This window comes from Trachypithecus francoisi, unplaced genomic scaffold (genome assembly GCF_009764315.1).
Source record: "Trachypithecus francoisi isolate TF-2019V2 unplaced genomic scaffold, Tfra_2.0 Lachesis_group3, whole genome shotgun sequence".
Taxonomy (NCBI): Eukaryota; Metazoa; Chordata; class Mammalia; order Primates; family Cercopithecidae; genus Trachypithecus; species Trachypithecus francoisi.
Window position 1 is genome coordinate 96,343,016 of NW_022681468.1, and position 18,908 is coordinate 96,361,923.

Consider the following 18,908-nt stretch of genomic DNA (forward strand, 5'->3'; position numbering starts at 1 on the left):
GGTTGCTTCCACCTTTTGGCTATTCCAAAAACGATTGAAATAAAAAATAAATATATATATATTTAAAAACATAAACATTTAAAAATTAATAAAAATTAATTATTTTAGGCGTATACGCAGAAGTGGAATTTATGTTTAATTTTTTGAGGAACCACTGTACTTTTTCCCATAGCAGTACACAAGGGTTTTAATTTTGCCACATGCTTGTTGACATTTTTAATTTTCTGATTAAAAAAAATTAGAGCCATCCTAATGGGTATGAAGTGATTGTGGTTTTGATGTGCATTTCCTGGAGAAATTGGTATTTATTTGTTTATTGTTTAGGCCAGAGTCCTTCCCTAGTCAGGAGCCTGTGCAGCGTGGCCCAGTGTGGTTAGGAGCGTGGCATCTGGTGTGTGACGGACCTGAGGGAGAGTGCCAGTGCCCTGGTGGACTCTCAGTGATACCAGTGAGTTACAGCTGCCCTAAATCTCAATGTCTTTCCCTGTCAGTTGGGGTTCATAGTAACTCCTTCCTCCTGGGTGGGTTGTAGGAAGACATGAACTAAGGCATATAAAGCTCTCAGCACAGTTCCCCGGACAGTAAATACTCAAAAATGGTATCTGTGTATACAGAAGCTCAATGCAGGAATCAGTGACCCAAGGAGGTGTGTAGGTCCATGTGGTTGCAGAGGGCCTTCTAACTCCCTTTGCCAACATCTTCCTTCCCCACCACAACCACATTACTGACATCGTGTCCCCATATGAAGCATCTTTAGCAAAGAGGTGCTCACCGTGAGCCCTGCACTCAGTGGTTTCTTGAGTTCCTCTTAGTGCCGGAGTCTGGGACTGTCATTGGAAGCTACTAAGCCGATTCCCAAGAATCTTAGTTGGAACAGATTAGTGTCATTTAGCATCATCCTAGGCCCTTGGGACCATACAAGGCTCCTGGCCCACATTCCTCCCTCTGGACAGTAACACCTGTGCCAGGGTTCCTGCCCCAGGTTTGGTTAGGAACAGACTGAGCAGGACACCTGAACGATATCCAAAGATTTGATCTGCTTAGGGCAGCTTCCGCTGAGAAAGACTCCTCCCTGGGGCAAGCAGAGGCTGCTGGCTGCAGGAAGAGGAGCTGGTGAGCTTGATAAAGAGGCCAAGTGTTATCATTACTAGACACATGGTAGGATGCTTGGGGGAAATGGGTCATCTTGGACTTCATTAAATGTGTTCACCCTTTGCAGTTTGAACAGAGCAGGAAATATTTTTGAAATAGAGTGTAACAGGTTCACTGAGGAGTCAGGAATCTTGGGAGGAGAGAGAGCCTGGGGCAGGACATGGGTCCTTTTTCTTTGAAGGAGCTGGTGATAACTTTGTAGGATGATTGGTTTTTGGATCTCCGCCAGGTGGTTTCTGTTTACTGTGCAGGAACAATTGGTAAAGGAAGAGATGATATCTCCACTAAGCAATTAGAGAGCAACAGAAACAGTCTTGGAGAGGCTTGAGCTGGAGGGGGGCGGGGGGGGGAAGGGCTGGCCAGGAGGAAGGGCAGAGGCCAGGGCTGAGCTGGTGAGGTTTCACGCGGCACTGGGAGCTTCTTGAAGTGGGCATGCTGCAAAGAAATTCTTCCTAGGGGAAGAGAGTTGCAATAGAAGGTTCTTCAACCATTCAGAGGGCTTGAGGAGTCGGGGGTCCTGGGAGACTCCCTTCTGGCATGCAGTAACTATTTATTGAGCCTGTGAATTTGATCTGCTTTTTGTTCTTAAAGGCCCTTTGGTGAAGAAGCCAGACTGGAATCAAGTTGGGGAGAGAGAGGGTACAGGCAAGGCTGGTCGGGGAGTACAGCCTGGAGGAGGTGATGTGTGAGCTGGGTCCTGAGGGGTGCATAGGAATTTAGCTAGATGAACCATGAAGCAAGGGCAGAGGTGAGTGGGAGCTGGGTGGTCAAGGCCTAGGCAGAGGAAACAATACATGCAAAGGCCCCAAGGTGAGCAGTGACGTAGGAGAGTCTGAGAATCTCCTGATGCTCACATGGCTGGAACATAAGGTCTCCCATAGTGGTTGTGTAGTCCTAAGTTGAAGTTGAAGAGGGAAGCAGGGGCCAAGTCATGCTGAGCCTCTTGTGCCTTGTAAGCCTTGCCAGGGAGTTAGGATCTTATCCTGAAGACAATAGGATCCACTGGAGGGAGGGTTTGAAGCAGAGAGTAACGTGGTAAGAGATGACTTTTCAAGAGATGACTCTATGGAGAATGGGTGGGCGAGGCAAAACTCAGGCAGGCGCCAGGACTGCCCTCCTCCAGACCAGGCTGGCTGTCTTCCAGAGTGCAGATGGAGGTCAGAGCTAAGATGATGGAACTATGAAGGAGTGGAACATGCCCTTTTCCGCTGCCCAGCTCCAGAGGGTATCGCCCTTAGAACTGCATAGTGCACATCTCATTACATCCTGTTGCACCTCTGAGTGAACAGATTGAAGAGGACCAAGAGGTGGTTTGATTGAAATCAAAGATGACTTGCAGGTTTCTGACTTGGTACCTTGGAGATTAGGAGATGTTGGTGCCATTCACTGAGTCAGAGAACACAGGAAGTCAGCAGGTTTGGGAGGCCATGACTGGCAGGAACTGGGAAAGCAGAGGGGAAGCAGGGTCTGGGTGTCAGCACAAAGCCCTTGAGAGTGGGGACCCTCTGCTGTCTGTTTGCCTCACAGTGCCTGGCTCCAGCTGGGCAGGAGGCAGCCTCTTCTGACTCCCTCAGGGGTTGATCCAGGCTCTTCGAGGCAGTTCGGGTTAGGGTTGAGAATGGGGGTGATTTAGGGGTCAAAAGCTAGTGGTGAGAAAAGTGAATGCCACAGGCTGGCCACTGTGGCTCATACCTATAATCCCAGCACTTTGGGAGGCTGAAGAGGGAGGATCACTTGAGCCCAGTAGTTCAAGACCAGCCTGGGCAACACAGCAAGACCCCGTCTTCACCAAAAAAAAAAAAAAATTTAGCAGGGTATGGTGGTGCACACTTGTATTTCCAGCTACTAAAGAGGCTGAGGCAGGAGGAGCTCTTGAGCCTAGGAGTTTGAGACTGAAATGAGCTATGATTATACCACTGCACTCCAGCCTGGGTGACAGAGTGAGACCCTGTCTCTTATAAACAAAAACAAAAAGAGTGAACACCACAAAAAGAGCCTCAAAGGACACCCTATGTTGTCTCCATGATGATCTCAAACAAACAGAGAACCCATGAAGGTAGCTTGTCATTACAGGGTTACCACCCTTCTAGAACAAACATACAAAAGGAAAGCCCCAAACATCTGGGTTGTAGAATTGACTTCAAACCAAATGCAATCAACCTGACTTTACTTATAACCAGGGGTCTTAGAAGACTTCAGGATGAGCCTGAAGTCTGGCTTATCAGGCAGGGAGATGCTCAACCCCACATGTGCACCAGGGTCTACTGCTCACTGCTCTGCAGAGAACATTAAAGGCATTCACAAAAGAGATATCAGAGATTTTGTTGGTTGTAAACCTAAAAGATGAATTTTTCTGTTACATGTTATGAGTATGGGTTTTAAAGCCTACATAACACTGGGCTACCCCTCTCCAGTACCCATGGATTTAAGGTGATCATTTGTGATGTTAAACTCAGCCTGAAGGAGACCTCCAGTGTCGCAGGGTGACTCAACATATGCAACTGACAGAGGCAGTTACCCCTTTTTTCCCCCATAGATGGCAGACAGAAGATTTTGCTGTTCGCTTTGTCCTTCTGAGCCCACAGATGGGATCCTCTGTGTGCAACTTGCATGGGATCCCAAGCAGATAAGAGGTGCCGTGGTTGCCAACAGCATCTAAAGACCCCAAGAGTTATTAATAGAACAGATACAATTAAGATGTGGATTCTGAAGGCTCAGTATCTCTGAGGGACCTCTGTCGCAGGCAGGGAGGAGATGGTATCAACAAAACCATAGGTTATTAGAGCTGGATAAAGCCTTTGAAACCACTTGTCCCTGCAAACCACAGATTGTTAAAACTGGACAAAACCTTTGGGATCATTTGCCCCGGTCTGTTAGATTTATAGATTGGCCACCAAGGCCTGATCATGTTTGAGGCTTTATTCAAGGTTATCCAGAGGCCTCTAACACTTAAAAATAATTTTTTAATTTACAAAAGCAAAGTTTCTTTTGTTAAGTAGGGCGATTAAATGAAACACACGCCTCCATTTGTGGCCTAATAATAACCCAGAAGTTTTCTTCTGCCCTAAATTAGGAAACCTCATTAACGAACAGGGCTTTTAAGAAACCACAAGCGTGGTCTGCTTTTCCCCTGCTTAGAAGGACAGCAGCAATTACAGCTTGTGGCTCAGGCATTGGTTTTCTGTGCCTTTTCTGTGTTTGTGAGAGACTGAAGTCATTAATGAGATGCTAATGATCCAGCTTCCAAACTTAACTGGGGTTCACTGTGCCTTTCCTGGAACGGGTGAAGAGCCCTCTTCTTTGTGCTTCCTTACCTGTGATGGTGAATTGAGGCCAACCCTGGAGCAAGGAAGGGGCAGATTTTCAAAAGCTGGGCAGATGAAACCTCAACCATTTTGGCAAAATGTTTTCTCCAAGGCATCTGTGCTCAGTAAGGGGACCCAACCCCAGACAATGGACAATGCATTTGCTATCCTTTGGAAACCTGGTTCTCTCTCCATTGGAAAGTTGGTCTTTTTGTTCCGTCAGGGAATGTGTGACCTGAAAAAGATCTGCTCAGTCACTTTCTGTTCACCTGGCTTGGCCTCAGAGTTGGAACATTCTTCCCTTTGTCATTGCGGACATTCGTCTTGAAACAAAGGGCTGACTTTCCTTCATGCATGAGCAATGTCTTTTATTTTCGTTTCTTGATAGAAGCTGTGCGACACATATAAAGCCTCTAGCTTATGTTCAATTGTGGCACCTTGGCAGGTGCTCAGTTGCCTGAGTTTGAGTTCCCCCAGAAGCAAATCCTGTAGGGATTTGAGGAAATGAGACAAGGGAGGGCAGGCAGCCAGTAAAGGGGTGTTACCGAGCTCGCTCCCACCATGAGCAGCTGGAGGTTGATTCTGCAGGGATGGCGGGATGTGCTAGAGAATTGTCCCACCCCAGTTGCAAAGGACAAATACTGTATGATTCCACTTACATTGGGATCCGAAGGTAGTAAAATTCATAGAGACAGAAAGTCAAATAGTGGTTGCCCAGGGCTGGTGGGAGAGAAAAATGCAGAGTTATTGTTTAATAGGTATAGAGTTCAGTTTTACAAGATAAAAAGGGCCGGGTGTGGTGGCTCACACCTGTGATCCCAGCACTTTGGGAAGCCAAGGCAGATAGATCACTTGAGGTCAGAGATTCGAGACCAGCCTGGCCAACATGATGAAACCCGGTCTCCGCTAAAAATACAAAAATTAGCCAGACACGATGGTGCAAACCTGTAATTCCAGCTATTCAGGAGGCTGAGGCAGAGGAACCGCTTGAACCCAGGAGGTGGAGGTTGCAGTGAGCAGAGATCACGCCATTGTACTCTAGCCTGGGTCACAGAGAGAGACTCCATCTCAAAACAAACAAGCAAACAAACCAAAAGATAAAGAGTTCTGGAGATAGATGATGGTGATGGCAACACAATACTGCAAATCTATTTAATACTACTGAGGCGTACCCTTAAAAATAGTTAAGATGGTAAATTTTGGCCGGGCGCGGTGGCTCAAGCCTGTAATCCCAGCACTTTGGGAGGCCGAGACGGGCGGATCACAAGTTCAGGAGATCGAGACCATCCTGGCTAACACGGTGAAACCCCGTCTCTACAAAAAATTACAAAAAACTAGCCGGGCGAGGTGGTGGGCGCCTGTAGTCCCAGCTACTCGGGAGGCTGAGGCGGGAGAATGGCGTAAACCCGGGAGGCGGAGCTTGCAGTGAGCTGAGATCCGGCCACTGCACTCCAGCCTGGGCGACAGAGCGAGACTCCGTCTCAAAAAAAAAAAAAAAAAAAAAAAAAAAGATGGTAAATTTTATGTTGTGGTTTTTTTTTTCTTTTTAACTACAATTAAAAAAATACAGTTAAAAAAAAGAAGAAAGACACACTAGTCCTGCCCCGCCAGGGCAGGGAGCTCAGAGGAAAGTGGTGTCTCACAGTTCACCTTGGGCCCCAGTGAACATCCATGACATGCGTGTTGAGAGATGCTGTTCTAGAAGGTGAGAGCCACAGACCTGGCCGAGGGGGTGGCTGCCTTTCCCTGGTGTCTTGCCTCATCAGCGGGGCTCTGTGTCTCACTGCTCCCTCCTTGTTTGCCCTCCCCTCTGTTTTTGGTGTCTATCTTTTTCCTAATCAATAACAATAACATATATATTTTACATATAATGTTACATATGGCAATTACACATAGGGACTTATCTATTATATTAAATGTACTGATAACAACTGTCTTAGGCTGGGCTCCCTCAGAAACTGACCTTGAGATAGGGTTTGAGTGCAAATAGATGATTTGGGAGGCAGTCTCGGGGAACATCACGTGGGGAGGAAGGGGAAGGTGAGACAGGGAAAGGAAGGAAGCCAACAGGGCAGGTTGAAGAGCCAGTTGTCGCTGTGGGCACCTGGGATGTGGTACCATGGAGGACCTCAAGGAGACTGCATTAAACGCTCTACAAAGTTCCTTCCCCCAGATGCAAAGAAGCTGGATTCTTTGTCACCAGCTGCTACCCTTCATTGGTTGAGGGCTGCTCCTAGCATCTTCCTGCCTGCAAGGCCGGGGCAGGCTCCTCGTGCCCAGTAAGAGTCGCTGGTGCGTGCATGAATGGCGAGTGCTGGGGACCTGGGGTGCTCACGGCAGCCATAACTGGAGTTGGAGCCTCTGCTGTGTGCTTGGTGCTTCACATGCATTCGCTGGCCTGCCTGTAGTTTCAGGGATTTTACAGAGGAGGAAAGAAGAGAGTCATAAGCAGCTTGCCTAAGGCTGCACAGCTTGTTGGGTGGCCTGTCCACTCCAGAGCCTAAACTGTTTTGCTGCTGCTTGCTTCGAGGTGTCCTGTATGGCCCCTGGTTCACTGCAGTTGGCCCTCGTGGCCCTGGCCTTGGGACATCTTTCATGACTTGCTCTCCTGGGGAGCTCCAGTTTCTCTCACCTAGTCACCAAAGGGCTGTGTGTTAGACACCACGGGAACACAGAACAGGGGTCACTACGAAGCCCACTTCTCTGAGGACATGCCTGGGGATCAGAGAGGTTGAGAGGGTTGCCCAAAGACCCACGGCGGGAGAGTAATGGAGTGACTCCTAGGTCATTCGATTCCCTCAGCAGTGGGTTTTGACTGTGTTGGAGTTTGGTGAAACGGGCATATACCGCTGGGTGAGCATAAACTGGTGACATCTCAATGGTGGATAGTGTGGTTAATATCAATCAAAATGACAAATGCTCATGGCCATACACCCAGCAATTCCACTTCTGAGAGTTCATCATGCTGATACACTTGCATTGTTATGCCCAGACCGTTTATTTCCCGAAGAAGACCACCAGAGTCCAGAGTCAAAGCCAAGTGGCAAGGATCTTTAATGCAAGTTCGAACTTGGTCCCTCCGTTCTACAACATACAAGAGGGCCCGGAACAATGCCCGCGCTTGCTTTTTATAGCTTGAGGTAAACAGGACTTGTCAGGTTACAGAGGAACAAGGCATTACAATTGGTTTACATTTTAAATTATGCTTTTAGCAGCTTTCTTATTGGTTCCTGCGCTTTTACAAAAGGTTGCAACCTTATCGGAGGTTCTCCAGGTGTTGTTTTTCTTTGAAATATACGGAGGAATGTGTTTGTGTTGGGCTCAGGAAGTGGAGGCATATGGGGGGCTGTGATGTGTTTGTGTCCTTTCATTTCCCCCTCAGGTACCTCTGGAGCCAATCTTGGGTCCTATAGGTCTGACTCCATTTCAGTGTCCACAGTTTGGTATTGAGCTCTGAGGACCATGAGCTGTATGGTGTCAAACCTTTCCTTGACAAACCGCAAAATTCTGTTTGTAACACAAGGTCCTACGGTAAGCGGAAACAGCAGACTTAACAGGGGTCCAAGGAAGGGGGCTAACAGAGAAAACATAGAGGAATTCCACCATTGGTTTGCAGCTGAGGCAAACTGCTGTTTTTTTACTTCTATGCCTAACCTGCGTAACTGCTGGACCCGGTTCTCTACAAGCCCTGATTCATTGATATAAAAACAACAATCTTCCTTTAGAAACATACGTGTACCACCTTTCTCAGCAGTGAGCAAGTCTAAGGCCCTCTGGTTCTGCAAGGCTACTTGAGCTAGGGATGTAAGCTGTCGTTGGAGGGAGGCAAGGGACTCAGCTGACTCCTCCATAGCAACAGCAAATTGTTGGTACAACTTGTTATTTTCTTTTTTTTTTTTTTTTTTTTTTGAGACGGAGTCTCGCTCTGTCGCCCAGGCTGGAGTGCAGTGGCTGGATCTCAGCTCACTGCAAGCTCCGCCTCCCGGGTTTACGCCATTCTCTCGCCTCAGCCTCCCGAGTAGCTGGGACTACAGGCGCCCGCCACCTCGCCCGGCTAGTTTTTTGTATTTTTTTAGTAGAGACGGGGTTTCACCGTGTTAGCCAGGATGGTCTCGATCTCCTGACCTCGTGATCCGCCCGTCTCGGCCTCCCAAAGTGCTGGGATTACAGGCTTGAGCCACCGCGCCCGGCCTCAACTTGTTATTTTCTATGAGGGTGTGGCCAGTCCGGCCGCAATGAGGGGGAGAAATATGGCTCGTGCAGGTCTCGGTCTAGGGACTGGGTGAATAGTAGTACTAGTCCGGTTATCGGTGTACCCTAGGAACTCGCCGGCAGTTAGGAGAGTTAACCGGGGAACTAATGTAACGGGAAGACACAGTTGGTTAGTTACAGAGGGACCAGATAGGTTCTTAGATAATGTTCCATTACACCAAAAGAATATGCCCGGCGGGGCCCTCAGGTTGATGTTGGGGGGCGTTACAGTGATGTTGCAGAGGCTGGAGTTGGTGCCTGAAAAACAGTAGGGAAACTTCTGCACCTTTGGTTCGGCTATTTGAAAACCAGTAAAATTTAGCAAAATTGGGTCACTGCACCCTGAGGGGGGGCAATCAGCACTGGCTAATAATTTTCCGGGTTTATGAGGTTGCCCAGGGTGGGTTCGGTTTTCATAAAGCCAGAATCTCCAGACAAAGGGATTAGAAACTGCTTTTGTGTTTGCCCCAGTGGCCACTAGGGCAGAACGCTAGGGTTAGACTGCTTAGCGGCATGTTTGCAGTGAGCTATGCTGCCAGCGCAGGGTGAGTTTTAAGGGGTTGTTCTTAGCTCTGTCCACAGTCCATGTGATTGGTGCTTCAGTCGCTGCCGTGAGTGGTCCAAGAAGGTCGGAGGTTGGGTCCACCGGTTTGACGTGGGTGTAGTGGATCCACGACGTGATGCCTTCTACTTTCAGGGCGGTGGGTGTGGTTAGGAGTACCTGGAGTGGTCCTTTCCACCTGGGTTCTAAGGTCTCTTGTCGGTGTCGCTTAACCAGGACCCAGTCTCCCGGCTGGTACGGATGGGGTGTTGGTGGAGGACCCGTCTCATATAGTTCCTTCAGCTTGGGCCAGACTTCCTGATGAATTTTCTGCAAGGCTTGTAGGGAAAATAAGAGTTCAGAGACATTTTCTGTTTCAGATTTGAGCAGATCATCTTTTAGGCTGGGAACCAGGGGTGGGGGTCTGCCATACATGATTTCATAAGGGGTAAGGCCCAGTCTGTAAGGGGTATTACGGGCCCGGAACAGAGCGTAGGGGAGAAGGACCACCCAATTAGCGCCAGTCTCCATAGTCAATTTAGTTAAGGTCTCCTTTAAGGTCCGATTCATCCTCTCTACCTGTCCTGAACTCTGGGGCCTGTAAGCGCAATGTAGTTTCCAATTTGCCCCAAGGATGGAAGCCAAATCCTGACTTACCTTAGCAATGAAGGCTGGTCCATTATCTGACCCTATCTGGACGGGGAAGCCATACCTGGGAAGGATATCTTCCAGAATTTTCTTTGCTACAACCTGAGCAGTCTCCCTCTTGGTTGGGAATGCTTCAATCCACCCTGAAAAAGTATCTACAAAGACAAGTAAGTACCGATACCCGTACTTCCCTGGCTTTATCTCAGTAAAATCTACCTCCCAGTAGATACCGGGCCTGGTTCCCCTGAGCCTTGTTCCCGTTGCAGCCTGGGATTGAGGGTAGGCGTTGTTAAGCTGGCAGACTTTGCAATTGGTCACGATGCTGCTTGCCGTCTCGACTATATGTCTGATTTTGAGCTTGGAGCGTCTGATCAGGTCTATCATCGGCCGGGCACCCAGGTGGGTGGTTCGGTGGATGTGTTCTAACACTTGTTGTCCTAATTTTTCTGGTAGGATGGTTTGGTCATTAGTATCAGTCCACCACCCATTCTGGATCTGTTTCAGGGGAAGTTTGTCGATCCACTGGAGATCTTGTTCTGAATAATCAGGGAGATATGGCAGGTCCCGGGGGCCCGGATCAGGGAGCTGGAGTCCAAGGAGTTGACTGGGAGCCTTTGCCACACTCCTTGCAGTTTGGTCTGCCAGAAAGTTGCCTTGAGCAATTGGAGTGGTTGGTTTCTGATGCCCTGGGCAATGTACAATAGCCAATTTTTCTGGTTCCCATGGGGCTGTTAACAGGGCTAGGATCTCCTGCTTATTTTTTATCTCTTTTCCTTCAGCCGTTAGTAACCCTTGCTCCCTGTAAATGGCCCCATGTATGTGCGCCGTAGCAAAAGCATATCGGCTGTCTGTGTATACTGTCAGTTTCTTCCCTGCCCCTAGGGTAAGAGCTTGGGTGAGCGCTATCAGTTCGGCCTTCTGGGCCGATGTCCCCGGGGGCAAGGGTTCCGCCCAGATTACCTCAGTCTCTGAAGTCACTGCTGCTCCAGCGTACCTCTGGCCTTGGTGAATGAAGCTGCTTCCATCAGTGAACCAGACGAGGTCTGCATCAGGAAGTGGGCGGTCCTGTAGGTCCTCTCGAACTCCGTGCACCTGAGCTAGTATCTCAGTGCAATCATGGAGCGGGGCATCCAGGTCCGGGTTAGGCAGCAGCGAGGCAGGGTTTAAGGTTGTTGGGGGCAGGAAAGTTATCCTGAGAGGGTTTAGTAGTAGTCCTTGGTAGTGGGTGAGCCGGGCGTTACTTATCCACTGATTAGGTGGCTGTTTGAGTACACCCTCGATGGCATGTGGGGTACCGACCCGTAATTTTTGACCCATGACAAGTTTATCAGCATCTTGAACCATCAGGGCCGTGGCTGCAATCATTTGGAGGCAAGGGGGCCACCTGGTAGCCACTGGGTCTAATTTCTTTGACAGGTAAGCAACTGGCCTCCGCCAGGGGCCCAAGTTCTGAGTTAGCACCGCCTTGGTGACACCCTTGCTCTCGTCCACGTATAAGTGGAAGGGCTTAGTGACGTCAGGTAGTCCCAGTGCAGGCGCAGAGAGTAAGGCGGTTTTGATCTGTTGGAAAGCCGTCTCGGCTTCTTCTGTCCAACTAAGTGGCTGCTGTTCCCGGGTTGCCTGATATAAGGGTTTAGCCAGCTCCGCGAACCCAGGTATCCATAGTCTACAAAATCCTGCTGACCCCAGGAATTCCCTTACTTGTCGGGTGGACTGTGGCCTGGGGATCTGCAGAACAGTCTGCTTCCGGGTGTCTGTTAACCAGCGCCGCCCTCCTTTTAGCAGGTACCCCAGATATGTTACTTCTGGTTTACAAATTTGTGCTTTCTTTGCCGAGGCCCGGTATCCTAGATTTCCTAAAGCTTGTAAGAGACCCTTGGTGCCTTGGAGGCAAGCTTCTTGGGTCTCGGCTGCAATCAGGAGGTCATCAACATACTGTAGTAAAGTTATTTCAGGGTGTTTGCGTCAGTACTCACCCAGGTCTTCATGGAGGGCCTCATCGAACAGGGTGGGAGAGTTTTTGAATCCCTGAGACAGTCTGGTCCATGTCAGTTGGCCACTTATGCCCCTCTCAGGGTCAGTCCACTCGAAGGCGAAGAGCTTTTGACTCTGAGGGGCTAAAGGCAAACTGAAGAAGGCATCTTTCAAATCTAAAACAGTATACCATTGGTGTTTGGGGTTTAGAGTACTCAGGAGGGTGTACGGGTTAGGCACAGTTGGATGTATGTCCATAACCCTCTTATTGACTTCTCTTAAGTCTTGTACAGGTCTGTACTCTCCGCTATTAGGTTTACGTACCGGCAGCAATGGAGTGTTCCAGGGTGAGTGACAGGGCCGAAGGACCCCTTGGTCGAGGAGCCGACGGATGTGGGGCGTAATTTCTACTTTGGCTTCTAGGGGCATTGGGTACTGCCGTACCCAAACAGGATCTGTCCCAGGCTTGAGTTTGACAAACAAGGCAGGACGGTGTTTCGCTAGTCCTAAGCCCCCTGTCTCTGCCCAAGCTCCTGGATATTGCTGGAGCCAGGTTGCTATGTCCTGGTCAGGGGTCACTTGCTCTTGGTGGAGCCAGTACTCATCTTCTAGGGTTATAGTCAGGATGGGCACGGGCTGATTTTGGGAATTGGTCACGATGAGCCCCTCAGGGAGGAAATGGATCTGTGCTCCCATTTTAGTCAGCAGGTCTCTCCCTAATAAGGGGCAGGGGCTCTCAGGGATGACCAGGAAAGAATGGGTTACATTCCTGGCTCCGAGGTTTACTGTCCTTTGTGTCGTCCAGGGGTACTTCTTAATTCCTGTGGCCCCTTGTACCCATGAGGACTTGGTGGATAATTTTCCATTAGTTTTAACTAGAACCAAATGCTGTGCTCCCGTATCGACCAAGAACTGGACTGGGGACCCCTCCACTTGCAAAGTTACCCTAGGTTCGGGGAGGGGGTCCGAACCCCGTCTTCCCTAGTCTTCGTCTTGAGTGACTAGTACGGGTGTAGGCCTAGGGGGTCCCTGTCCTCGTTGTTTCTTCTTAGAGCAGTCTCTTACCCAGTGGCCAACTTCCTTACAGTAGGCGCATTGGTCTTTGTTCAGATTATCATGTCTGGGGCACTGCCTAGGTTGAGTGTTCTCTGGCTGTAGATGCTCTTTCTGTACTACTGCTGCCAGGATCTTAGTCATTTTTTCAGTGGCCTTAAATTGTCTTTCTTCTGGAGTATCTCTATTATTGTAAACTCGCTGGGCTATCTGGAGGAGGTCCTGTATCTGTTTTCCCTCTAAGTTTTCTAATTTCTGGAGTTTCTTTTTAATATCTGGGGCTGCCTGATTTACAAAAGACATTACAATAGCTGCCTGACTTCCTGGGGCCTCTGGGTCTATGGGGGTATACTGTCTAAAGGCTTCCATTAATCTTTCTAAGTAGCTGGCTGGGCTTTCTGTCTTTCCTTGCAAAACAGAGTATACTTTAGCCAAATTAGTGGGCTTGCGAGCAGCCGCCCGGAGACCCGCCATTAGAGTCTGGTGATAAAGGTGTAGCCGTCCCCTACCTTCTGCTGTGTTGTAATCCCACGCCGGTCAGGTCAGAGGAAAAGTCGCATTTATGAGGTCAGGGTTGGCAGTTGGTTGACCGTCGTCCCCCGGGACCAGCTTTCTAGCTTCTACCTGTATTCTCTCTCGCTCCTCCGTTGTGAACAAGATCCAGAGGAGCTGCTGACAATCATCCCAAGTAGGCTGGTGGGTGAACATGACACTATCTAGTAAAGCCATTAAATCTTTGGGGTTGTCTGAAAACCGGGCACTCTGAGTCTTCCAGTTATACAGATCACTAGTGGAGAATGGCCAGTACTGAAGCCTGGAGATTCCCGTGTCATCTGGGGATCCTATTTCCCGGAGGGGTAAAGCCACTGTGGAGTCAGGCGGCTGTGGGGGGGCCAGCTCGCAAAGTGCGCCCCCGGGTCCGCCCAGCCGGCCCTTCAGAGTTACTTTCACTTTCAGCAGATCCGGAAGCTCTGGCCGCCTCCCGTGGCTCAGCCCGGGGGGCTGGGGCCTGGGGTCCGGAGGGGTCCGGAGGGGGTTCTGTGGACAGTGGGTCCTCGCTCTCAGGTAAAACAGGATGTGGGGGCGTTGGTTGCTTGGATTTTAGCGGCCGAGCAACCAGTGCCTTGCAGGGTTCCGGGGCTAATAGGAAGGGGGACAACCAAGGGGGCGGGTTCTCAATTAGGTCCTGCCATATAAGAATGTATGGGATATGATCCGGGTGGCTGGCACGCCCTGATAGGAAAACCTTGGACTTGAGTCTAGTGATGACGGGAAGGCAGAATGTCCCTCCGGGTGGCCACCCTACATCAAAGGCAGGCCATTCGGAGCGGCATAGAGTAATTAGCCTTCCCTTCCTGATTTCCATACTAAGATCACGGCCCCTTGCTCTAACATCCTTGAAATTACTTGTAAGGAGAGATAGGGGAGTGCTCTAGGTATTACCCATTTTAAACGGTAGCGCCCGGAGAGGCGTCTGGAACAGGTCCTGCAAGGGAACAAATTATGTCAGCCGCAGGCGCGCACCAGAAACCTGGGTCAGAATCCGATCAGAGGGGAGCCGCCAGCGCGCACCAGAAACCTGGGTCAGAGTCCGATCAGAGGGGAGCCGCCAGCGCGCACCAGAAACCTGGGTCAGAGTCCGATCAGAGGGGAGCCGCCAGCGCGCACCAGAAACCTGGGTCAGAGTCCGATCAGAGGGGAGCCGCCAGCGCGCACCAGAAACCTGGGTCAGAGTCCGATCAGAGGGGAGCCGCCAGCGCGCACCAGAAACCTGGGTCAGAGTCCGATCAGAGGGGAGCCGCCAGCGCGCACCAGAAACCTGGGTCAGAGTCGATCAGAGGGGAGCCGCCAGCGCGCACAGAAACCTGGGTCAGAGTCCATCAGAGGGGAGCCGCCAGCGCGCACCAGAAACCTGGGTCAGAGTCCGATCAGAGGGGAGCCGCCAGCGCGCACCAGAAACTGGGTCAGAGTCCGATCAGAGGGGAGCCGCCAGCGCGCACCAGAAACCTGGGTCAGAGTCCGATCAGAGGGGAGCCGCCAGCGCGCACCAGAAACCTGGGTCAGAGTCCGATCAGAGGGGAGCCGCCAGCGCGCACCAGAAACCTGGGTCAGAGTCCGATCAGAGGGGAGCCGCCAGCGCGCACCAGAAACCTGGGTCAGAGTCCGATCAGAGGGGAGCCGCCAGCGCGCACCAGAAACCTGGGTCAGAGTCCGATCAGAGGGGAGCCGCCAGCGCACACAGCTGCCAGCACACACCAGAAACCTGGGACAGAGTCAGATCAGACGAGAGCCGGGGGACGTCTCCCACTGGTCTCCGCTGGCCGTCCTATAGCGCTCCGCCAGGACTGTGTCAGCTTCAGTTTCAGACCTCGCGAGTTACAGATACAGGTTTAGAACAGACACAGACAGACAAACAGAGACAAGCCGCAGACTCAGAGAGTTGCAGATTCAGAACGGACACAGACAGACAAACAGAGACAAGCCGCAGACTCAGAGAGTTGCAGATTCAGAACGGACACAGACAGACAAACAGAGACAAGCCGGCTCACCTATCAGCAGATCGATCCTAGTAGATCCGTTGACCAGGGGTCTGGTGGGCTTGGGGGAATCCCGGACGAGCCCCCAAATGTTATGCCCAGACCGTTTATTCCCCGAAGAAGACCACCAGAGTCCAGAGTCAAAGCCAAGTGGCAAGGATCTTTAATGCAAGTTCGAACTTGGTCCTTCCGTTCTACAACATACAAGAGGGCCCGGAACAATGCCCGTGCTTGCTTTTTATAGCTTGAGGTAAACAGGACTTGTCAGGTTACAGAGGAACAAGGCATTACAATTGGTTTACATTTTAAATTATGCTTTTAGCAGCTTTCTTATTGGTTCCTGCGCTTTTACAAAAGGTTGCAACCTTATCGGAGGTTCTCGAGGTGTTGTTTTTCTTTGAAATATACGGAGGAATGTGTTTGTGTCGGAGGAATGTGTTTGTGTCGGGCTCAGGAAGTGGAGGCATTGCTCAAGGCTGTGATGTGTTTGTGTCGGGCTCAGGAAATGGAGGCATATGGGGGGATGTGATGTGTTTGTGTCCTTTCAGCATGAGTATGAAATGGTTTATATATCTAGTGGCTCTCTGCAGCTTTGTTTTGCTGGTAAAATACTGAAAATAACCTAAATGACCACTGGTAGGAAACTGGCTAAAAACAGTGTGGGCCACCCATGCAACGAAATGCCACGCAGCCATAAAGAAGATGAGGAGGCTCACTGTGGATTAATTTATTAGGAGAAAAAAACCACAAAAACCCAAGGATGCAGTGTGCTGAAGTTGTGCAAAGAAAGAAAATGTGTGTGTTTGATTGTTGCTGCCTGTCTCTGATAAGACACCCAAGAAACTGGCAATGCTGGTTGACTCTGGGAGGGGACTGTGATGCTGGGGCCAGGGGAGGAAAGGAGACTTTTCTGACTGCCTTCTAATATCTTTTGAATGCCAAATCTTAAATCTATATATCTCAAAAAGAAATAAAACTAAAAAAATCTTAAGTTCCGTGAGTTCTTTTTGTTATATTGCATTTCACTCTGAAATCCCAATGTCCTCATCTGTAAAATGATGAAAATAATATTTGTTTCAGAGAGTGGTGGCTGTGATGCCTATTCCTTTACAGCACTTACCACTGCCCTTATACACTTACTTTTAAGAGCAGCTGATTGATCTGTCTCCACTGCTCGAGGGAAAGCACCATGAGGGCAGGACCTGTGTATCACTTGCTCACCACTCTATCTCTGGGCCTGTGTCTGGTAGGTGCTAAACCAAAAATATTTTTTTAAATAAGTGAATGACAGCACTTTGTTAATGGGAATATGCTCTTTATGTCTTTGCTATTATTATTCATAGGATCAAACTGCACGAGGCAGCGGTGCCTAGAAGCTCAGAGGACCCACTCCAGTCAGACAGTCTAGGTTCAAATCTCAGCTCTGCCACTTAGCTGTTTGATCAGGGGCAGATCACCTAACTTCTCTGTGCTCCAATTTTCTCATTAGCAATTGAGAATGGTGAAAGTACCTACCATGGTTTTTGTGAGGATCAAAAGAGTCTGTACATATACAGCCCTTGAAACAGTACTTGGCTCTCTGTCTGTATGATATATTGCTGTTTCCCATGACTTTGATACTTTTTCCATTATCATTATTCATCTTTATGATTCTGGCAAAACTTCTTTCAGAATTTGGGAAGACCCTTAGATGAAAGTAGAAATACCTCTTTGCTGGTTCCCCCTACCTGTTTTTTTTTTTTTTTAGAGATAGGGTCTTGCTGTCTTGTCCAGTCTAGAATGCAGTGGCACAATCATAGCTCACTATAACTTTGAACTCTGGGCTTAAAGGATCCTCTTGCTTCAGTCTCCCAAGTAGCTAGGACTACAGGTGCATGCCACTATGCTCAGTCTATTTCTATTTCATGCCACCTCATTTCTATTTTCTGTACATCGCTTTCTTTCTTTCTTCTTTCTTTCTTTCTTTCTTTCTTTCTTTCTTTCTTTCTTTCTTTCTTTCTCTCTCTTTCTTTCTCTTTCTTTCTTTCTTTCCCTCCTTCCTTCCTTTTTTCTTTTCTTTCTGTAAATCTTCTTTTACCTTGTGACAGCACTAGGGTCTCTCTGAACCAATTCTGATTCTAGGGCTGCCCAGTTTGTGAATCATTCTTTCCTCAGTGAAACCCTATTACATTTGTCTACAGGTTTTCTTTTAACAGGTGGTGGCAGAAGTGGGATCCAAAGTAGAGCTTCTCATAACCCCCAGAAGCACTGAGTGACCAAGTGTGATACCAGCTGGACTCACTGTGTTCATTGCTCTCTTGCAGCACCGGGGGTCATGGGTAAGTTCTCTCTTGGAGTCTGAAGCTCCACAGATTTATGTTTAGAGCTATCTAAGTTTGAGCAAAATTTTAAGTCTGAGCAGGATTCAGATGTCATAACAAACTGGATTAGGTCCAGAATCAGATTCAATGAAATAATTAACTGGTTTGGATCCAGTTAGAGGCCTCAGATGTCTGACTGGGCCAGCCAGAAATTGGCAGTAAATGGTAATACTACAAGGGGTGTGAACTTTGGCTTTTGGAGATTTGCAGGGATTTTTGTGTTCTATTCCCTTTGTTTCTTATTCTTGTGCACTTAGGTAGGGAAAAAATTACTGGCTAAATTGATCAAGGGAATCTGAGAGCCAAAGCCAAGATTCAAGGTAAAAATGGGATCCTTCCTTTCTGAAGAATTGAGTATTTTACCTTCTGGCTATGCCTACCCATACATATATAAGTACTGTAAGTACTTATACTTACAGAAATGGCAAAATCTTACTAAAGGTAATTAGAATTACAGTGAAATGTTCCAAATGAACAATAATGCACTTTGAGAAGTGGATTTAAAAATGAGGGGCCCTGAATTAGTCGCATCCATGGATGCCTATTGATGTGCAGAACCTTCTAAAAAGATTTCAATGTTTTTACTCCCTCTTTTAAAATAACTTTTTAAAACAATTTATTTAAAAATTTTTTTTGTAGAGATGGGCGTCTCGCTTTGTTGCCCAGGCTGGTCTTGAACTCCTGGACTCAAGTGATTCTCTTGCCTCTGCCTCCCAAAGTGCTAAAATTACAGGTGTGAGCCACCATGTCTGGCCCTTAAAAAGACAAGGCAAATAAAAAGCTTAAGTGCCTAATTGATAAGAAAAATTGAATCTGTTAACCTTTTGGCTTAGTTACTATCCCACCCCTTTTCAAATGTGAAAAGAAAGGTCTCCAGGATAAAGGGTTTATAAAAGGTAGGCCCTCAGGGAAAGTAGGCTTGCATCCTTTTCAGATCTGTATATGCTGAAACCAGGCATAGAGAATATTTTCTTTGCCTTATTCTTAATGAGTTCTACTCATTAAAGAATAGATGCTGGGCATCGTGGCTCATCCTGTAATCCCAACACTTTGGGAGGCCAAGGCGGGCAGATCACGAGGTCAGGAG

The 18,908-nt window shown here is 48.7% G+C and overlaps 1 protein-coding gene across 1 annotated transcript; it reads right to left on the reverse strand.

The window, feature by feature from the left end:
- Window positions 1-9,296: 9,296 nt before the first annotated feature.
- On the reverse strand, window positions 9,297-11,229 carry LOC117070172. The gene is made up of 2 exons (XM_033188910.1): window positions 9,962-11,229; window positions 9,297-9,587 (listed from the first exon to the last, which is right to left on the reverse strand). The coding sequence occupies exons 1-2, from the start codon at window positions 11,212-11,214 to the stop codon at window positions 9,536-9,538; spliced, it is 1,305 nt and encodes a 434-aa protein (XP_033044801.1). The 5' UTR covers window positions 11,215-11,229; the 3' UTR covers window positions 9,297-9,535.
- Between the last annotated feature and the right edge of the window lie 7,679 nt (window positions 11,230-18,908).

Excerpts from the sequence above, each read along its gene's own strand:
- LOC117070172 (XM_033188910.1), bottom strand. The coding sequence starts at position 11,214 with ATGGGTCAAAAATTACGGGTCGGTACCCCACATGCCATCGAGGGTGTA. Across the intron at positions 9,588-9,961 it reads CTGGAAGATATCCTTCCCAG|CCTTGCAGAAAATTCATCAG; the intron begins GTATGGCTTCCC and ends TTTCCCTACAAG.